General features: G+C 43.0%; 2 protein-coding genes across 4 annotated transcripts; one reads left to right on the top strand and one right to left on the bottom strand.

Annotated features, from left to right (window-relative positions):
• Positions 1–25,651, top strand: LOC139653526 (GRIP and coiled-coil domain-containing protein 2). 3 transcript variants are annotated; one of them, XM_071530380.1, is made up of 24 exons: positions 1–177; positions 1,039–1,101; positions 1,251–1,335; positions 1,432–1,511; positions 1,628–1,732; positions 1,929–2,433; positions 3,311–5,331; positions 6,359–6,422; positions 6,743–6,843; positions 7,399–7,497; positions 9,315–9,434; positions 11,169–11,333; positions 11,909–12,013; positions 12,839–13,001; positions 13,186–13,286; positions 13,608–13,661; positions 14,198–14,335; positions 15,763–15,884; positions 16,675–16,851; positions 16,999–17,207; positions 19,420–19,647; positions 20,287–20,426; positions 23,072–23,273; positions 23,864–25,651. In XM_071530380.1, the coding sequence occupies exons 1-24, from the start codon at positions 172–174 to the stop codon at positions 23,935–23,937; spliced, it is 5,127 nt and encodes a 1,708-aa protein (XP_071386481.1). In that variant the 5' UTR covers positions 1–171; the 3' UTR covers positions 23,938–25,651. The 3 variants fall into 3 exon arrangements, with proteins under 3 accessions (XP_071386481.1, XP_071386480.1, XP_071386482.1); XM_071530379.1 differs by having other exon boundaries at positions 13,584–13,661; XM_071530381.1 differs by lacking the exons at positions 1–177; positions 1,039–1,101; positions 1,251–1,335; positions 1,432–1,511; positions 1,628–1,732 and having other exon boundaries at positions 2,378–2,433; positions 3,315–5,331; positions 13,584–13,661.
• Positions 20,556–22,050, bottom strand: tmem223 (transmembrane protein 223). Its single transcript, XM_071530404.1, has one exon. It carries the CDS (start codon positions 21,870–21,872, stop codon positions 21,039–21,041), a length of 834 nt encoding a protein of 277 aa, XP_071386505.1. The 5' UTR covers positions 21,873–22,050; the 3' UTR covers positions 20,556–21,038.
• Positions 25,652–26,977: the final 1,326 nt, after the last annotated feature.

Here is a 26,977-nt window from a genome sequence, read left to right as displayed (position 1 = left end):
TCGATGCTTTAGCTTGTTGGCTCAAAACCAAAACAGTGGAAATGTTTTAGTTTTAAATGCCTAACGAGCTACAAATTTGCTAAGATATCGCATTGATTCGAGCTGGTCCACTTACCTGCTATCCCTCTGGGCTTGTCGGACGACTGGGAAGTAAATCGTTGATCGACCATAATGGAGGTAAATGTCAACGTCGAGGAATTAGCTTTAGCCAAGCTGCCAGAACTTGGTAATGAGTGTGTAGCATCAGTTTAGCTAACGTTAGCTATTAGTGCTTAAATGTTCTGTTACCTAGCTAAGTGTATCGGTGCTCCTAGGCTTGAACTGCTCACCTAGTTGTACTCACATTTAATTTTGATGGGACGTTGAAACAGTGCTGGTATCGGTTAGCCCCCATATGTGCTGTTCACTTTTGTATGGGGAGAGAACGTCAGGCCAAACGTCATTAAAAAACATGGTAGTTTAATGTTGCCCTGGTTATCGACAGCGGCACATACCTTGTAGAACATGACTTAAGACTTTTTCTGAATGACTAGGGTCTTCTAGTAAATTCGGCATACAGATAATCCCCGAAACAGCACGGTATTTCAATAAGATCTCACCTTTTATAATTGGTTCACGCTGTTCGCTACCGCCATCCTCGGTGTTTTTTTGGTGAAAGAGGATCATGAGATTAACAGGCGAACCTATATGTATAGTCGAAATTGCATTGAAATAGGTTCTGTTTGGTCTATAAGATGTATGCCGAATTGAAGAGTGCTTCCTAAAGATTCTTAAAAGGTCCGAAGTCATGTTCTACTAGGAAGGTGCTTTTGCCGACAAGCAAGGCAACGTTAAACTCAAGATTTTTTTTTTAATAGGTTAGCATAGCAGTTGTCTCCATTCAACAGTCAACAGCACATATCGTGCATGTAGCTAAAAAGTTATGCATTCTGCCTTGTTGTCAACATCATGATCGAAGCCACTTTGTGTGTTATTTGTTTACAACATGTCGCCTAATGATAGCCATATCGTTTCATATCTTTCCTTTTCCTGCAACAGGACCCTGGTGGCAGTGGGGCAGAGTCTGTGGCTTCACCCTCAGCAAGTGCACCAAAGTCAAAGGTACTGCACATCAACAAGCACAAGTACCTAACGGCTCGAAAAGGCGATCGCTATCTATTCTGTGTGTCTAATTTTCTTTAGAGATGATCAAATGGATAGATGTATATTGGTATTAACGTTTTCCTATTTCTCCTACATGAAACTCTCAGCTGGACACACTGTCCAAAGAGGACCTCATCAAGTTTGCCAAGAAACAGATAGCTGCCATGCAGAAAATGAAAGGCAAATGTACAGGTAGCTAGAAACTATCCCTGTGTTTGTGTGTGTGTGTGTGGGCCTGTGTGATTGTGTGACTGTGTGTATATATGACATTATTCTCTTTTTTGTTAGATCTGGAGAAGGAAGTTGAATCCTTCAAACAGCAATCAAAAAACAGTAACAGCAATTCAGATGACTCTGTACTGATTCAGGTCTGTATGCTCTAGGGTAACGCCTCTATGTTTCTTATGTGTAATGTACTATATTCCTCAGTCAACATCCTTGTCATATGGATAGTGAACAAAGTGTGTGTGTGTGTGTGTAACAGGAGCTGACTGAGAGGATGGATGCTTTGCTACTGGAGAAGGCAGAGACTCAGCAGAGCCTGGTTTTGTCTCGTAAAGATCTGGCGAGGACAAAGCAGCAGGCCAAGGTGAGATGAAATGCAAATACGATGGATTGTATTTATTTGTGTAACACTGCTTAAAGTGCCAGCTTTACAGACTTCTACAGGACATCTCAGAACATATAATATTATTATACAAGATTAAGCTTAATTTCAGTATAATACAAATTCTTTAAAATACACAAAATTCTCACAACATCTATTTAACTGTTATTATGAGCAGGATGATCTGGCCACGCTGCAAGGAGAGCTTGACCGTGTGATAGACGACCACCAAAGGAAGATCAAGAACCTAGAGAGCAGCGTTGAGGAATCCAACAGCAAACACCAAGAGGAAATGGCTCACTTCCAGAAACTACTGAAAGACCGAGAACAGAGTGACAGGGAGAGAGAGAGTGAAAGAGAGAGAGAGCGCCAAGCTGAACATATCAGCGCAAAAGACAGCTTGGAGGAAGTGCGACATTGCTTGGAAGCTCAGCTGGAGAGCCTTCGAGCTGAACTGGAAGGGATCCAGGAGCGAAAATCCCAGGAGGTGGCTGAGCTGCAGGAGAGCCACCAGAGGGAGCTGACAAAGGCCCAGCAGGAGGTAGAGAACCTGAGGGAGGAGCTGGCTCAAAGGAACCTGCAACATGAGGAGGAGATGAGGGCTCTGGAGGAGGACTGCGAGATGGAGAGGGAGCGTCTCCTTCTGCTCCACGAGGAGCTGACTGAGCAGCTGGCTCTCAAAGGTACAATAGGACTCCACTTTAGGACAAGGATTCAGAACATGAGCCATATCTGTTACAGTGAAAGCCAGTTACTGTGTCCTATAGGGGTTTAAACTGTCAAAACAATAACATGGTGTGTGCACAAGCTTTTCTGGTCCTTGTAAACATCAGGCAAACATCAACTAGCATAGCAAGCCAAATGTCTAGCCAGCACTTAATGAGCTTGCCAAAAACAGAGCAAATACAATATTTGGAGAAACCTAATGTGACGTCCAATATTTCTTTTCCAGATCAGTTGAACAAAGTTTAGAGGCAGAAGCTTTTAGTGAGGATTTAACTGTTACAATCGTTAGTGGCGTCTTCAACATCAGGGCCGGTTGGGCATGTCCCCACCAGATTTATTTATTTATTTATTTATTTGTTTATTTGATAGGGACAGAGCACGTTAATGAACATCAGCATAAAAATGCCGGAGTTAGCAAAAATGCTAATTTACATCCGTAGTCCCTAGGCAGGTAGCAAAAACAGTAACATTACAAGTGACAAAATACAAATATACAAGTAGAAATAGACAAAATACACTGAACAACATGTGACGTTAAAAGTGATCACGCTGATGGCGCTATGGTGCAGAAGAAACTATATCTTGATCATAACACATGATTTAGTCTTACATATTTGATTAAAATGCCTATGGTAAAATCATCCTCATATTCTAAATGTGTGTCATTTATTAACACAAAGTTGACCGTGAGAAAGTCTTTGTCTATGTGCTTGATGGTTGGGGTCTGGGTTGGGGGGCCCCACCATGCTGGTGTGCTGCATTTGACAGCGAAAACCCTAGTTATTTTGATTTCTGTCATTATTTTTTACTTATTCTTTGTTTTTATTTTTCCAGAGAGCTACCTGCAGGATGTGCAAGAGGAGGATGAGGAGCCTGTCCGAGGTTCAGGGATTGCCAGGATGCTGGAGCTGTCCAACTGCAGCCAGGGCAACTCCAGCCTTGGTGACGGAGAAGAGACCGAGACCAGCAAACTGAGAGGTGCCCTGGACGATCTCCAGGCCCAGAACACCATGTTACAGGATGAGCTCACCCTACTAAGAAATGTGAAGGGTGAGTTTGAGGCAGAGCTGGAGAGGGCCAGGGAGGAGTTCCAGATGGAGAGGGAGGAGCTGGAGTTCAAAATCGATGAGCTGCAGATGAACCGGGAAAGCACCACCACTGAGTCCACCACGACCCCGAGCCACGTGAACTCTGACCCTGTGATAACCCTTGACCCTGACAGACAAGAAGTTCTAAGAGAGCTCCACCAACAAAGAGAAGCACACAAAGATGGAGAGGATGCTCTCCCATCTAGATCCAAAGAGGTGCAGTTAGGAGCCAGTCCTGTCCAAGACCATCAGCTCTTGAATCCAGAGGAGCAGCAGAAGATAAATCAGGACTCCCAGGAGCTCCAGGAGCTGAGGGCCCAGTGTGAGGCCCTGACCAGGGAGAGAGACTCGGCCCTGGCTGAGTACCACCACACAAGGGACATACTGCAAGGTCTGGAGACAGAGCTGGGCCAGAAGACCAAGGACTTTGTCCTTCAGTACCAGACTATGAAGGAGCAGGGAGCCAACGCTCTACAGGACCTCCAAGACAAGATCCAAGAACTCGGCCAAGAGAGGGATGGATTAGTGGAGAGGGTCAGGGAGGCTACAGAGGAGAAAAACGGCCTGATGGAGAAAGTACAAGACTTGAAGCTGAATCTTGAAGGCTCCCTGGGTGAGACCCAGGCCACGGAGGATCTGAAAGTGAAACTCCAAGCCTCTGTAGAGGAACAAACAACTTTAGCTTGTGAGCTAAAGGAGTCCGTGGAGGAGCTAACCAGGCAGAACGAGGAGATCCTTTCCCAGCTCCAAATGAAGGAAAACATGGCTCAAGAGCTGAAGGAGATAGTCGACACCCTGACCACAGATCGAGACCAAACACAATCTCTGCTGCATCTCCAAGAAGAGGAAGTGGAAAGGCTGAACAATGAGAGAGTCAAAGAAATCCAGAGGCTGCAGGAGGAGAAAGAGAAAGAGGTAGAGAGGCTGAGAGAGGAGAAAGAGAGGGAGTTGGAGAGCTTGAGAAAAGAGAAGGAGGCCAATGTAGAACATCTGAAAGAGGAGAGGGAAAAGATGGAGAATAGCCTGAAAGAGGAGGTGGGGGGAAGGCAGGACAGAGTTTCCTCTTTAGAGCAGACTATCAAAGACCTCTCCATGGACAAGGCTCACCTCCAGCACAAACTGGAGGAGGCATCCTCTGCGCTTTCCCGAGCCCAGGAAGAGAGGGACCTTTTGGAATCCAAGCTGGCAGCTCTTGGGGTTCAGCTGGAGCAGGAGACTTCTGAAAAGCATAATCTAGAAGCCAGATTGAATTCACTGACAGAGGAGGCAGAGCAGGCCCAAGCCACCATCAGAGTTCTGGAGCAAAACCAATCTGAGGCCCTTAGGAGCTCCACTGAAGACACGCAGGAGCTCCAAGTGCGTGTAGGGGAGCTGGAAAAGGAGAGGAGCCTATTGAGGAGTAGTCTTGAAGAGGCTCAGGGGGAGAGAAAATTGGAGGAGGTGCGAGAGGAGCTCCAGGCTCGTATTGAGGATCTGGAGAAGGAGAGGAACATGTTGAGGAACAACCTGGAGGAGGTGGTGAGGGATACTGAAGGGCTGCAGAAAGATCTGGAGGATATGAAGTCAGTCAATGAAAAGATTAGCGGTGAGAACCAGAAATTACAGGCCCAGATTTCTGTGGCGGCTCTTGAGAAGGAAGAGAAGGAGAAAGGGGAGATGGAGAAAGAGAAGGAGAATATGGAAATGGAGAGAAGAGAGCTTGGAGAACAGCTGACAGAGAAGGACTCACTCATAGCTCAGTTGAGGAGCGAGATGGCTGCCCTCCAGGTGAGTGGAGCTCATGTGATGTGATGTTTTAGGATTTCATGAGAAAAATGTTAATCCACAAGAAAAGTGGATTAACAGTTAGGGGTGGACCGGTCATAACTGGCCAATAAACATTCTAAATGGGTCATCAGTGATCGGCCAATCACTGTTTCAGTTGCTGGATTGGGAAAAGGAAAGCGGTCGATGTATTCCATAAAAAGTATGAGGCAATTTGGGGCATTCAGCAGAACGTTACTATGTCGTCCATCTGGCAGTGACAGTTCATTTCAGATGCTGTGTTTTTTGAATTTCACAGCCTGTGATCATAGATTAGAACCACTTTAGTATGTTGGACAGAAGGCAGAGCCTATGCTGCCGCAGTGAAAAACCTTTCATGCGCTACCAGCGGCAATATGTGAAGAAGCACCTCAGTCATGAAAGCACACACTAATATGTAATGACTGATAAAACCTAGGATTTATTTACACATGGATAGGCTAGCTATATCATGCAGCCATAAGAACAATCTATTAAACACAATGCTAGATTGGAATTTTACCATTCATGCTCGCTGTGCACTTTTATATGATGTGCTGTTGTTAGTAGAAAGTCTGGGTAAAATGCATAATTTTAATCGGCGATCAGATAGGTGATCAGTTGAACACACTATTAAAAAATAAGCACTTAAAATCGGCCCCAGAAAACCTGATGGGTACATCCATATTGACAGCAAGTCTTGAAATGCCTATTTATGTGTTCTGTCATTTGGAGCAGGGTTAGGCTTTTCCACCCTGCCAAGAATAACATTTTTAGGGAAACACTGAATGCTTATAGTTTTTGGGGAGGAATTCTTTGACATGAAAATGACTAAATTCATAGATAATGATTATAGGCATAAAATACTGGCTGTTGGCAGCTTCAAACTAAACAATATTGTTGTTTGCCTTCAAAAACCTGCATCAGTTGACCTGTAATTTAGAGTGTCCCCAATTAGTTCTCCTTCTCATTTTCTGCTCTTTCTCTGTTTTCTTCTGTCTTCCTCTCCTAGGAATCTGCTGCCCAGTCTGCTCCCTCTGAGGAAAATGTAGCCAGTCAGTTCACAGAGAAAATCGGTATGGACTTAGCCTAATCACTTGTCTCTTTTAATGAGGAATCCCAGTGGGAGAAACTAATATGTTGAACAGCAAGTTGTTTTACTAAATGTATAGACCTAATTGAAACATGAGCATTTAGCCATATTTAGATTTAGAGCATATTGTTGCTATTAATCTTATATCAAACCTTAATGTTTCTCATGATAAGTAACACAGACTGAAGCTAAATCTTTCCAATTAGACCAATTTAGTTAGCCTGTTATTTAGACTAGATTATAAATTATGGATTATAATTTCATGATGTTACTTTAGACCTCTGTAACTTCTGCTCCCCCCAGCCCTCCTGCAGAAAGAAAGCAGAGAGAAGGATGAGAGGATGAACAAGATCAAGGCAGTTGCTGTCAAAGCGAAGAAGGAGCTGGACGGCAGTAAGAAAGAGGTACAGTGGAGCACAGGGACATCTCTAATCTATAATCAAATAGTCTCATTTAACAGACAGTGGAGATGTGACGTACAGATAGCTTCAGAAGCAGAGCCTTGTAGATTAATATGATGTAATGCATTTCCCATGGCTTTGTCATAATACCAGCCAACTTTTTGTTATAAATCACAATGGTGAGTCTGAAATTCATCTCCTGTAATAAAACTCAAGGCACTGTGGTAAACTGCATCCAGTGGCTTAAAAGTACAAGTGGCAGCATGTGAATCCACAATGTCTCAAATACAGTGAAGAGAATGACTGTTGATTGTGCAATGGTTTTCTATTTTTAGAAAAGAGGCTTTCCTTCTATACAAAAAACATATTTTAACCTCAGTTTTTGAGTAAACCATTCCACATAGGGTTTGAATTTAGAATCAGTTTTGTCTGTGTGGTCATGATAAAAGAGACTCTGAAAGTGACTCAATCCCGTGGCTCATAGTTATCTTTTCTCCTCAGGTCTCTCATTAGTGATCGGATGTTGATGAATCCATAATTTATTGTAATTTGTTGCAGGTTGCGGCCCTGAAGGAGGAGGTGGAGTCACTGAAGGTGGAGAGGGAGAGAGTAAGCAGCTCCATGAAGGATATCATCCATGGTGCTGAGGGCTACAAGGTAGGAGACTGAAATATTACTAAAGTAGCTGAAGTACTTAAAAAACAAGACATTGTTACATATGATCTTAGGACAAATAGGACAGGGAGTTCAAAAGCTCTTTTAATTGAAAAATAAATAAATAAAGTGCATAAACAAAGTAAAGCATGAATAATTACAATAGTTTATTGTGTAATAGGATCATAGTAACATATTGATCTATTAAAAAAAAAACACTGAAAATGCCTGTCCGAATTATTCAGTAATTGTTGCTTCTTTTTCTATTAGCTATCCAACTAGCTATAACAGATGCAGCCAATAAAATGTAGTGAAGTACTATACTTCAGTCAAAAAACTACTGTACAAGTATACAAAAAGCTAGGTTACTCAGTTACAGTAATGAAAGTAATTGTAATTTGTCTGTCACCTCTGACCTCTGACCCTTTAGGACTAGAGTCAGACCTCAAACATTGTTCCACACCAATACAACATATTGCAGAGTATAGACTTATTTCTTGTCTTAATATCAGGTTCTTTTCCATTTCCACTTCATCTCTCTCTGATTCATGCTCTCTCTCTTCTACACTTCTAACTTATCCGTTTATCTGTTAGTGATAGACCGGTGTTTGTCAGAAAATCCAACCTGATTGGTCCGCCACCTAAATTCTGGTTAATTATGGCTAATCATTTGAAGCACTCCAGCCTTATGACTAAAACATTTGTCGGCTGTGTGCTCTCATTTTCATATCATCTTGGGTGTAAATTAAGCTTTCACCCAGTTGATTATACTTGCATACACCACTGGAAATGAGTAGAATCAATGCAGCCGGCTTGGGGAATAACATGAGCAATTGAGCTAATTAGCAGTATTAGCTTTCTTCGCTAGCTTGCTCATTGAGAAGTGTCATCTCTGTCTCCATTAGCTCTGTGAATATGTGTAATTGATTAACATTTGTGTCAAAAGATGTTTGCTTGTTTTTTACAGTGGGAAATGTTTATTCCTAATCTGTCCTTAATGAGTAACAGATGAGCAGTACCAACTGGAAGAGCTGCTTCAAATCACTTTTTGTAAATATATTCAGACATTGGGAGCTTGATGTCACTTTTTTTTTTAAGTTAAACATCCATACCTTTTTCCACACAATATGAACTATATGGCTTCATAAGACTCAACAGTAAAAATTAAAAGTGTTACATAACATTTAACATAACATAACATTTTCTCCACTGTAGCAATAGCAAAGAAGTAGAATACTTCAGTCAAAACAACATATTGAAGTAAAGGTAAAATGACTAATTACAAAAAAAAAGAAAAATCAAAAAAGAACAAGTGCACAAAAAATGTACTGTATTACTTCCACCCTTGGAGACTTTCACTACTGTTATATTATTCACTGATAGGATTATTAATTGAATCACTTCATAAATAAATTAATAATAATGAATTACTGGACCAGTCTGTAATTACTGGGACAGCACAACCCAGGCTCCATATCAACCATTTTAGATAGGCAAAAATGGAATTGAAAGCCTTGTAATTTAATGTAATATGTGGCCAAGTGTCAGCTGAGCTCAGTTTGGAAGACACTGTGTTGCTGATGCTTCGCCCAGCGGTCTCCATGAACAGCTCCCTGGCCACACTGTGCTTTATGACTGTGTCTCCATTAGGGAAGAAATCACTCCAGTGTGTCTAGTGAGAGTTTTGTTCCAAACCAAAAATGAAAATGCAAACAAAATCTTTGTGATACATAGTGTTTCCCTGCATTGAGTTGTTCGACCGGCTTTAAATAATGAATTTGTGTGTGTGTGTGTGTGTGTGTGTGTGTGTGTGTGTGTAGAACCTGCAGATAGATTACGACAGGCAGACAGAGCAACTGGATAAGGAGAGCGAGAAGGTGGAGGTGGCAGAGAGACAGATTGCTGAGCTGACCAAACGACTCAGCACTGCCGTCACACAGGTAACACACACACGCACACACACACACACACACACACACACACACACACGCACACGCACACGCACACGCACACACACACACACGCACACACCACTAACAAACACTTTCCTCCCTACAGTAAATCTAAGCAGTGCCACTTTCTCCAGCAGTACATCTTCCTAATACTTTTCACATAACTCAGTTTCCAGCTGATTTAGAGTTAGTCATTTAGCCCCCGACACTCTGCACAGCTCCACCTGACAGCCCAGCACCCACAAATAGCCCATCAGATGTGACTGGGTGAACTTGGGAGAAATACTGTTTATATATACTCCTCTCCCCTTCCTCTTAACTGTCTCTTTCCCAGTGAGAGAACAACAGGCGGGTAAATGAAGCGGAGTATAGCTTCCATCTGCCGCATTGCTGGTGCGACGCCGTTTTTCCGAGACAGAGGTTTATTCTTGTGCGCGTTCATGGGCCTCGGGGGAGCGGGCAGACAGGAAGCTAGTCACGGATCTCGGCGGACGCCCGGACGTCCCCGTTTACCGATCATAGTGTAAATGTTTGTGCTGACAGATGACGGGAGGTAGCCGCTGCCGTTGTTGTCGGCTCGCTGTTCCTCGCTGTGCCAGAGAAAGCCCTCAGAGCCCGCTGTTGTCAGATTTGCATGAGCGAGTTTCGAGTGCGTCACGTTCACACGGGTCTGGGTGCGTTTGCAAGCATATTGATGCTGTCGGGTGGAAACCGCATATCTCGGAAATGTCAGCGTTTCAGGAATAAAAAAATGCATGCACTTAAAATGAAAAACAAGGATGTTTTTATCCTTGTTTTTCATTTGAAGTGCATGCATTTTTGATTTTGTTCCATGGGGTTTTGAAAGGTTTCATAAGCACTATGGGGCATAGAATATTCTCAACCAAAATTGGAGTTGCAAGGTTTTCATGTGACAACGGTCATATGTGTCCATTGGTGTGTGTGTGTGTGTGTGTGTGTGAGTGTTTGAGTGTTAGGCCATAATGTGTGCAAATATTCACATACATATTGCTGCTGTCATCTGAAAAATTCAAATTCTGGGGTTTTCATGTTTTAACTGAAGGGTTGAGATAATTCTGTGACCTTTGAAGCTTATAAAACCTTTCAAAACCCCTCAGAAAAACTCAAACATGCACAACGGTCAAGCTTCAAACAAGGCTGTTTTTCTTGTTTCTTGTCTTCTTGCTGTTGTTGATAGCAATGGCGAGTTAAGAAATTATTGGGTAATGTTGTGAACTAGGTATAAGCCTAAATGGAGGTACAGGGTAGTGTAAGGGACTGTAGCTGGATTGTTGTTGATATTTTATTTAGTAAGCCCAGTGTCTCTATTTCTCTAAAGTCTCTCACTACTATAAGATAATGAGGCAAGCATTATCTTGCCACTGCAACATTACACTCCCATCTCATTAGTTTAGTGGAGTAAATCTAATATACAGCTAATTGCAAATAGGCTTCCTCCTCAACATACAGCATTAAGTCCATCATTAACCACCATGATACATAACCCCTACCTGCTGCAGGGACCCTGAACCCCAGCCAGAGGGAGGAAAGACAACTTTCCACTTGGATTATTAATAAAGTATCAAACTCAAAATTCAGCTTCTCTATGGATACTCACCCTGGTTTATACCACAAGCTACCATTACATCACGTTAACATTTTGGAGATGCAAGGTTTTGGCCCGACAGCGACAGTATCCTGGTGTGTCCCTGCCTCTTGTAGAAGGAGACGCTGAGCAGTGAGAAGGAGGACCTGCTGGCCGGCATGGAGACCCTGAGGAGCACGGTGAGGCAGCTGGAGGTGCAGAGCCAGGAGCTCCACAGACACTCCGCCGGCCTGGACAGAGACCTGCTGGCCGAGAGAGCGCTGAAGGAACAGAAGATCAAGGTAGAGAGCGAAGGCCGTGTGCACTGATCTGAGGTCAGGCCAGCCTCCCCTCCCTAAGTCTTTTCACAAATACTTGGCATGCTCACTGTTGCCCCAACCTCTCCATTCTCTAGTTGTACTATGTACTGTATGTAGGAGTATGTCACCTTTTAGACCCAGCCCACTGTGAGTTTTTGCAGGCTGATATTTGTTCAGTTTATCAGATGTATACTGGTATTTTTTTTTGATTGAAGCTGCCAATAGTCAATAAATTGTGCTGATATTCAATATCTTCATGCCACAAAATTTCCAACAGTTGTAGTCAGTGTTTTACCCAGAATTCTCCACTTGTGAGGAGTCTGATCAAAATGTCTCATTAGAATCAGTTCAGGTTAAGGTCTTCCCATAGACAACCAGTGTAGTATTGATCACTTCTACAATAAATATGTAGTCAAACAAACTGCATCATATCAGAGGTGGATGGCACTGACTGACCCGTATCTGATTTTTAATAAAAGGCCAATATTGGCCACATACTGTATATCTGCAATCTTATCACCCTTGATGTGTGTGTGTGTGTGTGTATGTTTCTCCAGGAGTTGTCATCTGCCATGAAGGAGGTAGAGGAGCTGACAGCCCAGCTCCGCAAGCAGCAGCAGCAGTCTCAGCAGACCGCTCAGGAGCTGGAGCAGCTACGCAAGGTATACACACACACACACACACACACGCACGCACACCGGCCACTCAGACGCACGAGTCTCTAAGGGCCTGTCCAGTCAAGCAATTGGACGGGTGATGGCTGGCCTACAGCTACAACAGCAACACTCAGAGAGGAAGAGAGCCATTCTAGCCCACAGCACTGGAGCCGCTGCTGCTTTTCCATTAGCAGAGACCCAGATAACACAGAGACGAGCGTGGAGGCAGCCAGGGGGTCTGGCATGTGTCCACATTGTTAGACAGACTTCCTGCTGCTTTCTTCCATGTCAGCCAACCAGCAAACCTAATTCTGCAGGTGATAATTGCCAGTAAAGGTAATTAACAAGTGCCATGTAGCGGGTAGGAAAAGATGTCATTGTGTCACTAATTGTTATTAATTATGAATCTTTCAACCTCCATATTGAGAAAGTCACTGCCAAGCTTCCATGACAACTACTACAATACCTTTAAGCTTTGCAAGTTCCTGACCAATCACACCATCAGAAGAGATCTGTGCTCCCAGTGTCCTACTGCAAGGGTGATGAAAAGTGTTAGCAGAGGTGAAAACTATTACAAAACTGGACATGTATAACTTTGCAGCTTGTCATGCTATATTATATTCTGTTAGGGCAAGATAATGAACAAACTAACCAGACCTGGCAGGTTAAGACAAAAATAAAGTTACAGCCCATTTACTACTGTCCATGTCTAGTTTACATTTCCATTTTTAACCTTTATTTTGTCATTTTTAAATAACTTGCTTGGTTAGTGTTACTGGATGAGACAAGGCTGTTTCCTGCCATGATGTCGTATGTTGGCTCTGCCTGTAGGAGGCGCAGCAGAGCTCCCTGCTGGACATGGAGATGGCCGACTACGAACGGCTGGTGAAAGAGCTCAACGCTAAACTCTCCGAGAGAGAAGTGTGTGTTGAAGAGCTGAAGGCCCAGATACACACACACACCCAGAGGGAGGACACACTCAGCCAGGAAATCGGTACAGTAAATCGGTTATCTTCCACTAGCAACCCCTCCATCAGAGTTATTACTCACCTAATAAAGTAGTATACTTTTTATTAAAAGCTATTATGTTACTGTTGAACCTGGTTAGTCTAGATCAAAAGCCTACAGTATGCATTTCTGTAAACAGTTTTTGTGTGTGTGTGTGTGTGTGTCTCCAGAGGCTCTGAAGTCCCAGCTGGGCCAGGGGGAGGAGAAGACCTCCAAGATGAAACAGCTGCTGGTGAAGACCAAGAAGGACTTGGCCGACGCCAAGAAACAGGTCTGTGTGTGTGTGTGTGTGTGTGTGTGTGTGTGTGTGTGTGTGCGCGTGCATGCGTGCATGCGTGCGTGCGTGCATGCGTGTGTGTGTGTGTGTGTCCCACAGGATTTCCTATTACTGTGTGTAACATCACAGCCTAATGAATGTAAATCGTGTTATGCAACCATGTGTGGGCATGATAGCGCCAGAGGCCTTGATGATGTTGGGAATAGTTTATCATTTGTGTGTGCGTGAGCATGTTTGTGTATGTTGGCGTGTGCATCTACATTTTCTGTGTGTGTGTGTGTGTGTGTGCAGGAGGCCTCCCACATGATGCTGCAGGCCTCTCTGAAAGGAGAGCTGGAGGCTAACCAGCAGCAGCTAGAAAGCTCAAAGGTAACACCCAGCACTTCATTACCCTACCCAACCATCACCACTCGTTTTAGACCGATATATGTATCGATAGTCCTTTTATTAAAAATGGGATATTGTCCAGTCAGGTTAGAGTTAGGATTATCATTCATAAATGACAAGTAAACTCCAGCATTCTGAAGCAAAAACACCCTGCAACCATCCCATTATAATGTATTAATGGGATGTGGTAAAAAGATTTCCTAGCAGGAAAGGTAAAGTTTTATAACCCTAGTAAAGGGGATGCATACTTGTACAAACTAGATATTTTCATTTATTGAATTTTTCACTTTTACATACATTTCTTGAATTTCCACTCCACTTTGATAGAAAAGAGTGTTTCATAGATTTTAGACCAAAAATACAAAGTAAATGTGCAGTGAACTAATTCTGTAGCACAAGAAAATCTAGGGAAAACACTTCACCAGCCTTACCAGCCTACTCCCATTTCAGCATTTCATTAAGTAATTGCTCCTATAGAAGTCATATCTTAAACTTTGTGTGTGTGTGTGTGTGTTCAGATCGAGGTGTGTGAGCTGACGGCCGAGCGCCACCGTCTGCAGGAGCAGCTGAGGTGTGTGTTGGAGCAGCAGCAGAGAACCAGCAGCTCCCTGCAGCAACGCATCAGCAGCCTGCAGCAGGAGTGTGATACTGCCAAGGTACACACACACACACACACACACACACACACACACACTGCACTTTCCTATCCGTTGCTGTTCTATTCCTCCCTCACCCTCTTCTCTTTCCTTCATTCTCTCGATTCCTCCATCACCACTCATAATTACCTCCCCTTTCTCATTACTTCTATTTTTCCTCCTCTTTCTCTCCTCTCTGTCCTCTGTGTCTGTGGCACAACATTACAGTTAGAGATATTACTATAGATTTTCCATCAGCACACGAATGTGAGAGTGCAGCTCTCCTAAATGGCTCAAACCAAACTTCACCAGCAAGGGGGAAGTGAAGGCATGTGAAGACTCTCACCCCCTCAGGAAGATGTTGGATAAGATGGTACAAGCCGGTACCACAGTAAAGGAAGCGCTGCTGGGTCTTCCACCTTATTAGAGAGCTAACAGGCACTTTTAATAATGCAGCACACATGCAGAAACACATTAGCAAGGCAGATTGTGTTTTCCAGTTAAAATTTACATTACATTTTTATTCCCCTGAGGTATTTACCTGATGGTCTTATCCAGAGTGACGTTCAACGAGTGCAACAGTAGACTAAGAGAGAGCAATTAGAGAAAATAGAGGAGAGAGGATAGAATTCAGTGGGGAGAGGGTTACATGATGTGTGCTTTTTGAAACAAGAGTTTTCAGTCTACGGCAGAAGATGAGGAGTCGCTCTGTTCTTCTGACTGGAGTGGGAGGGTCAAAGGTCGTTCCATTTTTGGGGAGCCAGGAGGGAGAATAGGGGAGACCATGCTGGACCATGGTCTGGAGTTAGGGGGGTGGAGGGAGTCTTCTGGGAGGTTGGCTAGGAGGGAGTTACAGTTGTCCAGACTGGAGATGACTGGTGAGGAAGGGACAGATGTTGTAGAGTCCAAACCTGCAGGATTGGGTTGTGGCTGAAATGTGGGCCTCCATGACAGTTGTTTGTCCAGACTGACTGGGTGGTGTTTTCCCATATATCCCATGTTTTCCTAGTTCCTAGTTTCCTAGTTCCTCATTGTGAGAGGGCAGAAAGCTTTAGAGTAGTGGTTCTCAACGTGGGGTCCGGGGACCACCAGGGGTCCTTGAGGGGGTTCCAGGGGGTCCCCAGCAAATTGATGAATTGATAAACTTCACCATTATTTAATTTACAAGAAGTTAACACAATGAGATCATGTAGAATGATGACTGTTTTGATCATAGTTTCACTGTTATCTACAGATAGTCAGTAGAATTCTCGACAAAATCATTATCTTACAAAAAAATATTTTAAGATTTGGGTCTGAGAGACAAAATCTCATCAAATGGGGGTCCATGGCCCTAATGTGGACTAAATTAAGGGTCTGTGATATGAAAAAGGTTGAGAATCACTGCTTTAGAGAATTCCAATGTGTGCTGTGTCACAGTTATGCTAAGTGCGTCTGCTGTTTTCCAGGCCGAGCTTGTGGCGACAGCAGGGGAGTTTGATAGTTACAAGGTACGAGTCCACAATGTGCTCAAACAGCAGAAGAACAAAAGCACCGCTCAGAGTGAAGGAGACCCCAGCAAACTAGAGAGGTAAGGACAACACTTAGTGTGTGTGACAAAGGGAGACATGGAGAGAATCCGAAAGCATACTTGAGTGTGAATTGCAGAATTGCATCCTGTCTGTGTGCGATGATTGTCATCTCTAGCCAAAGAGAATACAAATTCAGCATCTCTGCGTATTTTTCACCCCAAACAAACACATAACAATTACAGTACAATTATTTAATATATTGTGATATAACCACCACATCAGCTACTGATATTAATGCTGGGAATAGGTCTGACAATAATAGTTAACCCTCACCCTTGACTGAGTTATATACAGAGGGCAAAATGATAGAAACACCACATGAAAAAGGACTTAAACTTTGAAGTACCTTAATCACATTTACAAAGGCAGTTACACAGGCAAGGTCATATTAAGTTGAATACCAATTAGCAATATATCTGACAATCACCACTTTTATATTGAGTTTTTAAAACAACAATGCAATTACAAAAGGTCCAAAGAGTAGTAGGTGCCCAAAATTCAGGAGCATTGGTCTCAAAAACTGCAAATTTATTTAATGTGACAACAGTAACAGTGGAAAATCATAACAACATATGCCAAACATGGACAAACTGTATCAGCAAAGACGTACAGTGGTCACAAGTTGACGCTGACCAATAGGGATAGATGGAAACTTAACAGGATAGCTGCTAAACACCACAAAACTACAGCCTTAAAAATAACAACAGAACATGTCTGTGACAGTCTGAACAAAAACTGTATGTATGTATGTGTGACATGAATGTAACCGGTGTGTTGTGTGTCTGGCAGGGAGCAGCTGTCCTCTCAGGTAGATCAGCTGAGGTCCAGGCTGGTGGAAAGCCAGCAGAACCTCCAGAGCAGCTCAGCAGAACTGCAGCAGCTGCAGACTGAACACGACACCCTGCTGGAGCGACACAACAAAATCCTCCAGGAAACCATCAGCAAGGAGGCCGAGCTCCGAGAGAGGTGAGCCGGCTTGGCTGAGGCGTTTTTATGGATGTTTATGCATCCTTTCCTATGTGGAGTTTACCAATGTCTTAACTGTGTTCCCTCTAAACCGCTGTCCCTTCTGTGCTTGCCATACATTTAATCTCAGTCCCTCTCCACCCGCAGGCTGCTGTCAGTGCAGTCGGAGAACGTGGCTCTGCGGTCGGAGCAGGCCCAGGCCCAGGCTGACCTGCGCTCCCAGGCCGAGGCCCAGCGCCAGAGCTTCAGGGAGCAGGTGAGGAGGCTGCAGGACGAGCACCGGGTCACCGTGGAGACCCTGCAGGGCCAGCTGGCCCGCCTGGAGGAGCAGCTCTTCACCCTGCAGAGCCAGAGCAGTAAGCATTGGTTTACAATAAATGAACACGCAGTACCTGATTCTGTACACAAAATAGCATTGGAAACGGGTAGGGCGACATAATTCTATGAAAGAATTAGTTTGGCTGGTAAAAATTACTCTTGGCTAGTTTAGTTTGTAGTTTGCCAGCCCTTGGCAGGTGAGCCAAAAGGTAAATTTGGAATACTGTCCATAAGCAATTCATAAAAGCACAAAATATCACCTTCTTTTGTCAGCCAGTATATTTAGTCTGATGCGATAATTCATGTTTATGAATAACAAAACACTACTGTGATTGTCTCGGCCCATCAGGCCTACCCTGCCGGTGAGTTTTATGAATAACCTCTCATGCCAATTGCCCAAACAATTTTGCCTTACGTGTCTTTCTCTGCTGTTCTGACAAATCTAGTATGCGCTCCAGTGAACTTGTACACAAGCCGGATAATCAGCGTGGCTGTTGAATATGACGGGTTTAATTAACTTGTTGATTTTCATTGGCGGTTGCCCGGGCCGTCACTGAGAAGAGGGTGGCTTATTACTAAACTGCAGAACGATCCAAAAAAGTAGCTGCTGCTCAGCGAAGACACGCGGCAATACATCAAGTGTTGAAAGTGAAGTGAAAGTTTTCTAGTTTACTCTTGTCTTACATGAGAGGAATGAAGGAATGATGGGAGATGGAGAGAGAACACAGGAGTGTGTGTGTGTGTGTGTGTGTGTGTGTGTGTGTGTGTGGGGGGGGGGGGGGGGGTCGGGGGTGTTGGTGTGTTTATCAGGAGAGCAGCACTGGAAGCTCATTCATCACCTCCCACACAGCTGCCCTCTGGAGCCACACGGCAAACACACACACGCAGTAATGACTAGAAAAGGCAAGAATGTGTGTATATGTGTGAGTGTGTGTGTGTGTGTGTGTTTTCCTCTCATTTCGGCATGGCCAGGTGTCTGTGAGAGTCTTCCGCTTTATTCCCGCCTCTCTGTATGGCAAACAGCTCACTGCGGCATCTGGAGAGCCTCATCATTAGCAGCTAACACATGCACACCAGGGTTAGACTGATATGCGGACGATATTGGCCTTTATTGAAAATCGGATATCGGCTATGATGGATATGATGGGATCGGCTTTCAAAAACCCATATTGGTCGAACCCTAATGCACAGAGACAACAGACAGATAAACAGATGCATGTAGCAGGACTTCATCTACTTGCTCGTCTCATCCAACTGCATGCTGGGAGGGGGAGGAGTGCCTGACTGGAGGTGGGAAGGTGTGGAGAGCAGTTTGGTGTCTCGGCTCTTGTTTTCAGGTTCATCAATCACTATCTTTCGCTTTTGTCCACCCACTCTCTCACACACCTCATCCCTCCCTTTTTCTCCTCCTATTCACACTTGTTGTCATCGTCCATCCCAGCTGAGCAGGTTACAACCAGAGAGTGTCTGGTGCCCTCTCATGTCTTGGTGAAGTAGGACACTGACTCACTACCTATTTTTTAAATGAAATGGAAATTCACTTTTTTTAATACGGTAAAGGAAAAGGAATGCTGCTTTGGCTTAGAGAATGTGGAAACCACAAGAACTCTTTGGCAAGACAAGAATCAAAAAATTTCAATTCAACTCTCTCTTCTGAAAATATTAAAAAAGCCTTTATTGATTTAACTGTTGCAACTTGCAGTGTTAAAATCATTGTGCACCCTGATGAAGGCAGCCATATCACAAAGCATTGGTGTGTTTTTAACTTTGCAACATGAAATAGCCAAATAAATAAATGTTTTTTAATATTTTCATGAGAGTCACCTTGATATCTTTTGGATTCTTTATTCATTTTTGGTAACACTTTACTTGAAGTGGTGCTCATAAGATGATATAAGGCATCATAAAAGCACATCTGAAGCACATTCGTGTGCATGGTAATATTATAATTATTATATATCAAACCCTGATATAATGAACAGTCTAAAAAATTCAGGGGGTTGAATACTTTATTGGGAAACTGTTTAGTTAATGACATATCAAATTGAATGTAATTTGTGTCTCGTCTTATGATTATATTGTAAGAGAAGTTTATACTTCTAAAAGGCCTATTATCTACTCTAGCACATCAAAATTCACTTCAAGTGACGTGTTATCCACTTTTTTAATGTTTTTATTTTTTACCTGCATGTATTCATCTCCTCATAAATGACAGAATTTGCTCTTTCTCTGCCCTTTTTTTCCATGCAGGTCCAGTGCCAGTCCAGTCCAGCCGGAAGTCCCTGGTGTCAGATTCCCAGCGCAGAAACCCAGACCATGGCCAGGGGGGGCTGGGCTTTGTGGCCCTCAGCGACCTGCAGTCCATGGCCAGGGAGGAGGGCGAGGGCATGGAGACCACCGAGACCGAGAGCCCCTCCCCGACAAACACCACCCTTCCCTCTCTGGAGCAGCTGCTCATCTCCCCGGACCCCAAACAAGGTGCAGGTTGCAGCGGTCGCATGTGTTTGAATGTAGAGGTGCACCCATAACAATTTGTAGCCAAGGTAATGAACTTAACAAATAGCAGCATTTCAGCATATTCACCTGTCAGAAAAATTTTATATTGTGGAGTGGAAATGCACCCACTGTACTTACATTTTTTTTCATTTTTTCTAATTCTCAAAATAAGCCTTTAAATAAGCCCTTAAGCAAAAATGAATAACTAGCCTCAGATTTAGAGTCTTGTTCATATGGTCTATGAACAAGAGAGCTGTCAATTTATTGTGTTATCAGGTGTTATGAGTCTGTCATCAAATTAACATTCCTATATATCATTTTATATTTCAGCTTTCCCCTCTCCCGGGGCACACCACTCCTTTTCACTACACACATCCATTTTTATGGGCAAATATAAAATATATTTATAATATAAAAACACAGCCTAATAAGCCTTAAAATCAAGTTAAACCTTGAGCAGTGAATCCTGCCTGTGACATGATGGGGACTGGTCAGAGGGAGTCGTTATCTAAGATGCTTTTCAGAAACACCTCACAAACTAAAGAGGTAAGATTACGTTACGGCCATCTTAGTCATGCTACTGCGACTTTTAACTTTGAGTGTGTTTGCTTTTGTCCCCAGAGCCGTTTGTGTGGACGGTGGAGCCGACCAAAGAAGAGCTGAGCCAGAAGCTGAGCACAGCCACACGCAGTATGGAGCACATGAACAGCCTGCTGCATGAAACAGAGGCCACCAACGCTGTTCTCATGGAGCAGATCACTGTATGTACATCTATGCCCATGTATACACACACACACACACACAAGACCAAGACTTTGATCAGTTTACTTTCAATAATTCAAAATGTAAACTAAAACAGTCATTAACAAATCATCTACAAATTACACACAGCATTCATTCATAATTACTTCAATATGGATTTATGCAAATCCCCTTTCTGAATTGATTTTTTTTTTTACATTAATAGCATGGGTGTTACATGGGTACATGGGTGTGGCACTCTCCATCGATCAGTCTATGAATCCAAATTTGATCTTGTAATTTTTATTATCATAATGCAGAAAAAAGACCAAGCAAAAAAATAAACAGAAATTAATTTGGAAGCCAAATCTTAAAACAGGGAGGCATTCAGGACCAATGTCCCCCTCTAAGCTGATAGTTTGGTGACCTGCATCATAATTTATCATATTGACAAAATAATATCTGGTCATCTGTGACTGCTGCAGAAATTGTGTCCATTTATATCAGCAGATTTGGTAGTTTTGGTAGTAAATGACATTAGATGCAAGGACTTTGCCATAATAGAGTTTATTGAAGTGAAGCTCCCTGAAAGTTTTGGCAACAATTCTTCCCAGCATTGTAATAATTGCAACTTAAACCGGCCGATATGCTCCAACAGTGATATCAAACAGCTTAGCATTGTTCAGTGTCCCCTCTTTGTCCAAGAGAAAGTAGAACTTGTGTCCTTTGAGGCGGAGGGGGATGAATGAGGGGGACTCCTGCCTGTGGGCGTGGCAGGCAACCTGGGACAGCGGGACGGTTATTCTCCGGCCTCTGTCCGGTCCCAAGGGCGACTGGGTAGAAACCGTCACCATCCTCCCGCCTTTATGTAAAATCACCTGGCTGACGGAGCGACGACAGAACAGAAGCCCGAGCCCGACTATCCCCCCTCCCACCGCCAGGCACCCCAGCGTGAAGCCGTACCTCCAGGCGTTAGAGCCCAGGTTCATCTCGAAGCTCCACGCCCCGGCCAGCCCGGTAGTGGACACGCCGCCTTTCCCTTGCTCCGTAGCGCCGCCCGTGTCTCGGAGGCCAGTGTAGGCGAAATGAGCCAGGTATGTCCAGAAGAGAAACTGCCCGCCGCAGAAAACCGCCAGGAGTTGGAAGAACCTGGTCCTGTCGTGCCGGAACAGAGTCACGTCTTTTACGGGCTGGGTGGAGGAGCAGAAGCTGCGGCGGGGAAGCAGCTCTCTCTGTGCGGGGTTGAACAGTCCCGTATGGAGGAGTTTCCTGCTGCCAAGACCAGTAGGAACTGTAATCCGGTTGGACACATTATGCACGCCACAGCACGGTGAACTACGTGTCGACAACGACGCATTTTGCCGGATTCCTCTCCGCACATTAGCTTGCGGAATACTGAGCAGTCGAAGCCGTACGTGTCTGGAGTAACAGTCCAATGTCGCGCACAGCAAACGCTGAAATCCCATGTTTCACGTTGGCAAATGTCTTATATCTGTCTAAATTTACTGGACGGAGAACTGCAGTTGCCTGCTGTTAGAGAACGGTACCATAACGCGCTTCTTAACGTTGCTTCTCTCCCAAAACACTAGACAACACGAGCAGAGGGCGCCGCCATACTGGTTATGTGTCACTCGCGCAGTTCGGTTACGGGAAGCGCAGTGGACCAAAATGAAATAACCACTCTGACGTGTGACCGTAGGAAAGCACCAATACACTTGCTGTATACAGACTTATAACAGAATGTCTTTCTTTTTCAATCGCCCAAAAGCAAAGACATTATATATATCCTAATAAAAAAAATGCCCTAGACTAAAACAGTTTAACTAGAAATGCAACAAGTGTCATTAAGGTACAGAGACCACAATCATTAATTGTGAGGTTGCACATGTTTTCTGGATCTTAATGGTCAAAACAAAGGATTATTTCCAGAGGGATTATACTGCCATCTTTTTTTTTTACCAAACAATTTCTAATCAGGGATATTAATGGAGAGTAAAAATAAATAAATAGAATTACTTAGTCTTGTTTTTTTCTTTTGGAAACAACTATATCCACAAATGTACATTTGTTTAAAATCCTCCCCTGTTGACAAGTTTTAAACATGATGTTTATTTGGGAAAGCCCTGAAATGAATGAATGTAAGTTCAGCCCTAAAACACAATGCATTCATATTATAATAATAATATTATATATAAAATTCAATATAATTTCCTGATGTTTTTTACATGCCTTTTTATGTGTGTGTGTGTGTATATATATATATACTGTGTCTATATATATATACACACATATAAAGGCATATAAAAAACAACACAAAATATATATATTGTGTTGGAATCAATGTATTTTGTTGAAAGCTTCAATCTCTTCAATCTCACTGTTCTATGCCTAAAAATTGCCAAAAGAAGAAAAAAAGTCATGTTCAGTATTTTCTGCTTTGGCTAAGGATTGCTGCATTATGGCTGAAAATGTTCACAGTATTGCCCGGCAGCAGTTTGCATTTCATCCGAAAGTCTAATAGTTGTCAGAACTATCTTTGGGTAAAACATGCTTGGGGATGATGGGGCTGGTTTCAGGGGAGCATTCAGGACCGGTGTTCCCTCTAAGGCCTGGCACATGAAGTAATTCGTTGACCTGCATGTATCTCTCACCCCCCCCCCCCCAGCTGTTGAAGAGCGAAGTGCGTCGTCTGGAGCGGAACCAGGAGAGGGAGAAGAGCGTGGCCAACCTGGAGTACCTGAAGAACGTCCTGCTGCAGTTCATCTTCCTGCACTCGGGCAGCGAGAGGCAGGCGCTGCTGCCCGTCATCCACACCATGCTGCAGCTCAGCCCCGAGGAGAAAAGCAAGCTGGCCGCCATTGCACAGGGTACGTGCAGAGAGCAGCATATTTGGTGCCACGTATTCAATATCTATAAATTTGACCAGTTTCATGCCAAAAAATTCCAAGTATTCAGTGTTTGCCCCAGATTTTCTAGTCTTTTTAGGGTAGGAAAACCTCTGAAACGGCATTTAGACCATCATGGGACACTAAAATTCTCCATGGGAACCACAATAATGATAATTATATGAAAGAACATATTCATAGTCAAACAAAATGTCTCATTAGAATCAATTCAGGTTAATGTTCTCATAGACAACCAGTGTAGCATTGATCAATTCTACAATAAATATGTAATCAAACAGATTGCATCGTATCCATCATAATCTGATATGATGGATATTTACTGGACCATATCACATATTTAATATAAAATATACCCACGGAATGATCCCTAAACCGTCTCATGACACACACACACACACACACACACACACCTTTTTACCCATTCATACACACAAGTGCCTTTGAGTTTCATTTATGTCCCCAGTTTATCTTACTGCTACAGGATATTTATCATTACAAATAGAAACATTTACTCCACAATACCTGACATGTGTTGTTTGTGCTTGTTGCAGGTGAGGAGGAGGTGCCGGGGTCCCGGGGCTCAGGCTGGACCTCCTACCTCCACAGCTGGTCTGGGATCAGATAGACCAGAACACCGACACCCTGGGAAACACCGCGCTAAGAGCTTACTGGGCATTCACAACGGGAACCTAGACCGAACAATCAGACTTTATATTGGTAAAGGGGGGCGCAGAACTGGGACGTTATACTGGGGCATTTGTGTCGGAGAGACCAGACTAAGGACCAAGGAATCTATCATGAAGGAATGTGTGGTGGAGATAGTGGAAACCAAAACCGTTTGACATTTCTATTGATTTGACTCCCAGTGCAATAGGTACAGCAGTATCTCACCAATGAATGTGAATTGTGATGCATCTCCGTCTTCTTTAGTCTTAACTGGTGACGCATGTGTTTAAAGGCATTTCGGTAACACTTTACTTGAAGTGGCGCTCATAAGGAATTCTAATCAGAAGCACATTGTGAGTGCATGATAGTTATTATAATCACAGCATGATATAATACACACAATGTGCAAAATATGTAGGGGGTTGAATACTTAATGAGGCAACTGTATAGTTAATCCCAGGATATTAACTCAAATGTAATTTCCGTATGATTATACTGTAAGAAAAGCTTATCTATGCTTTCTAATGGGCTTCTAATCTGCTTGAACTTCAAGTGAAGTGTTACCAGCATTTCTGTCATAACCAGGCTCTAGATATGATTATGGGTGCATATCTAACATTTTCAGGAGTTATCATATCACCTTTTGCACATTTACTTGAAGGCAAAAGCAGTAGCTACTCACAAGCCGGCCAGCAGCTGTTGTTTTATTTTTTCTATGATTGATGCTTTAACAGTTTGGTTACTGACTGATTTTGCAGTTGTTCAATGTTCTGAAATGGGGAGCAGTTAAATCTTTTCATAACTAACGGTTGTGTTGTGTCTGATCATGTACTGGATCACTTTACTGACTCCAAAGCAGTACTTTATTTTATAACAATCTCTCACTGTTAACCCTATAGTGATGAGTGGTTTGCTTGTGATTTTGTTTTTTATGTCATTTGTTCTGTTACTTTCGGTTGCTGTCGTCGGTATGATTTGATTTATTAACGTTTAATACCAAAATATTGTTATTGCAGAGGTATATAAAGCTACTTTTTGGGGAATGGGAACACTTTTTGATTTTGTCAGTGGTTGTGCTGTTGTTTTAATCGCTATGTGTTGCTTAACAAGGAAGAGATTTGAAAGTGTCCAGCTGTCCGCTGAAGGACGGTCCCCCGTGACAGCGAGCACATCCGCCCTGCTGAAGTGTCCCGGAGCGACACACCGAATCCCTAGAGGTGCTGCTCTGTAGCTGACCTCTGACCTCTGACCTCTCTGTGGAGGGGGGGGGCAAGAGAAAAGAAAGTTTCCCCTCAGAGAAAGATCTTTTATTTATGCTCGAGTCCTACCGAGGATGGAAATAATCGGCCCGTTCATTTTTCTCATTCCAAACGGCAGCTTTTTGTGATGCCTTCATAATAACTGAATGTATTTTTATTCCAGGCTTTTATATTTATGGTGGTTTGGTAAGTAAAATCAGAGGAAGCTAAAAAAAAAAAAAGAGAGATTATCTATTAACTATAAAAGAATTACTGGGGATTTGTGTTCACTGAGGCTGCTGTATAGCGGCACTCAACTTGAGGAGAACTGACAGCATCTTGTTTTAGAGACATTTCTTGGTTTGAGGCGCAGACATCTTGGGATTTTTGTTTCAACTGTGAACAAAGACAGCTAATAAAATAAACGTGGATGACACCATTCTTTGTACTGAGCCTTACTTGTATGATCATTATAATGCGATTTTGATGTTAAACTTTGTCCCACATCCACAGTTCATAAGCAGCAGCATCAGCAAGATGTTTCCCAGAATCATAATGTTTTTATCGGCATGACAACAACCAAAGCACTCATGGATATTAAGAAGAATTGCTAGAACATTTACACAAAAAAGCAAGTTTATACATGCATACAATCAGGGGTTACAGGAAGATATCAATTGCCAAATACAAATTCATCATATAATGTTTCCCTCTTAGGGCGTGTAAACCCTTGATTCTGTCACAGTATCTGATATAGATATTTAGGATCTTATCTTAAGTTTCATTTTGTCTACAGTCTGAACAGAGACATTCCTGTCTTTCATGCCATGCATTTTGTATGAGGACCTTTCTCAGTTTTTCAAAGTCCTCCTCATCCCTCTGCTTGGGGGGGAAACTTCCTTTTAAGGAAATCTATGTGGTTTCTAGTAATATGACTCAGTCAGGGGAAGGAATAGATATTTAAGGATGGATCTGCCACTAGAGGGAAAACTGGGAATAGACTATAATTCAGCTTTTACCTGCCTGAGGAGCAGCAGAATCACTCATTTTAAAATCACTTCTTAGTTTTATAGACTTGCTTTTATATGATGGCTTTTGTATTCTTATTTTCTACTATTCATTATCCTCTTATCTTATGGTGCCTTCAGGTTTTTACTTGTTGAAATATTTTTTATGAGTTTTTTGTTTGCTTTTATTTATTACAGAACTTTGTAGACTTTGCTTTTACAAAGTGCTATACAAAAAAACTGTAGCCTTTTAGTAGCAGTAGTAGTATAGGCTAATCTTTTTTCCCCCAAATTTGTCATTATTATCTTTTAAGTGGGTAGTGTCTGGTACATAGGAAAATCCCACCGTGGACGCTCTTCACTGGTGTGGGATGGGTTTCTTCACGGCACCCACCCGCCATGTTGAGCTCTCCCTGTTCAGTTTCCAGCAGCCAGAGAAGGAAAAGTCCCCAGACATCCCATTAAAGCTGAACTGATGCTCCATATCTAAATAATAGAAGTTATGGTGGATGCAGCTGCAGTAGCCTGCATCAGTTTAGCAACATATTCATGGTCAATCTGTTGATACAATTACACATCTATACACCGAGTTCCCAGGGCGGGTCTTGTCTGGGAGTACGAGTGAAGTTGTATTTCCACAGAACCGCCTACAGACTGAGTGAGGAGCTGCGTCATGTTACCACAGATAGACACAATAATGCCGGTACACAGGGGAGTGGGGCTTCAAAATAAAAGCACATAGATTGTAATTGGA

This window comes from Centroberyx affinis, unplaced genomic scaffold (assembly GCF_046629955.1).
Source record: "Centroberyx affinis isolate AG114_WGS23_722 - 3 ecotype Tasmania unplaced genomic scaffold, CSIRO-AGI_Caff_v1 ptg001925l_1, whole genome shotgun sequence".
In the NCBI taxonomy this organism is placed as follows: Eukaryota; Metazoa; Chordata; class Actinopteri; order Beryciformes; family Berycidae; genus Centroberyx; species Centroberyx affinis.
The sequence above is the reverse complement of the archived record's forward strand: the minus strand, read 5'-3'. Positions and strand labels throughout refer to the sequence as shown.

What these genes read in the sequence shown, in the direction of transcription:
- LOC139653526 (XM_071530379.1), top strand. An exon ending in CAAGTGCACCAAAGTCAAAG is followed by an intron (nt 1,102 to 1,250) that starts GTACTGCACATC and finishes TGAAACTCTCAG; the next exon opens with CTGGACACACTGTCCAAAGA. An exon ending in TTCTCATGGAGCAGATCACT is followed by an intron (nt 20,427 to 23,071) that starts GTATGTACATCT and finishes CCCCCCCCCCAG; the next exon opens with CTGTTGAAGAGCGAAGTGCG.
- tmem223 (XM_071530404.1), bottom strand. Translation starts at nt 21,872, where the DNA reads ATGGGATTTCAGCGTTTGCTGTGCGCGACATTGGACTGTTACTCCAGA.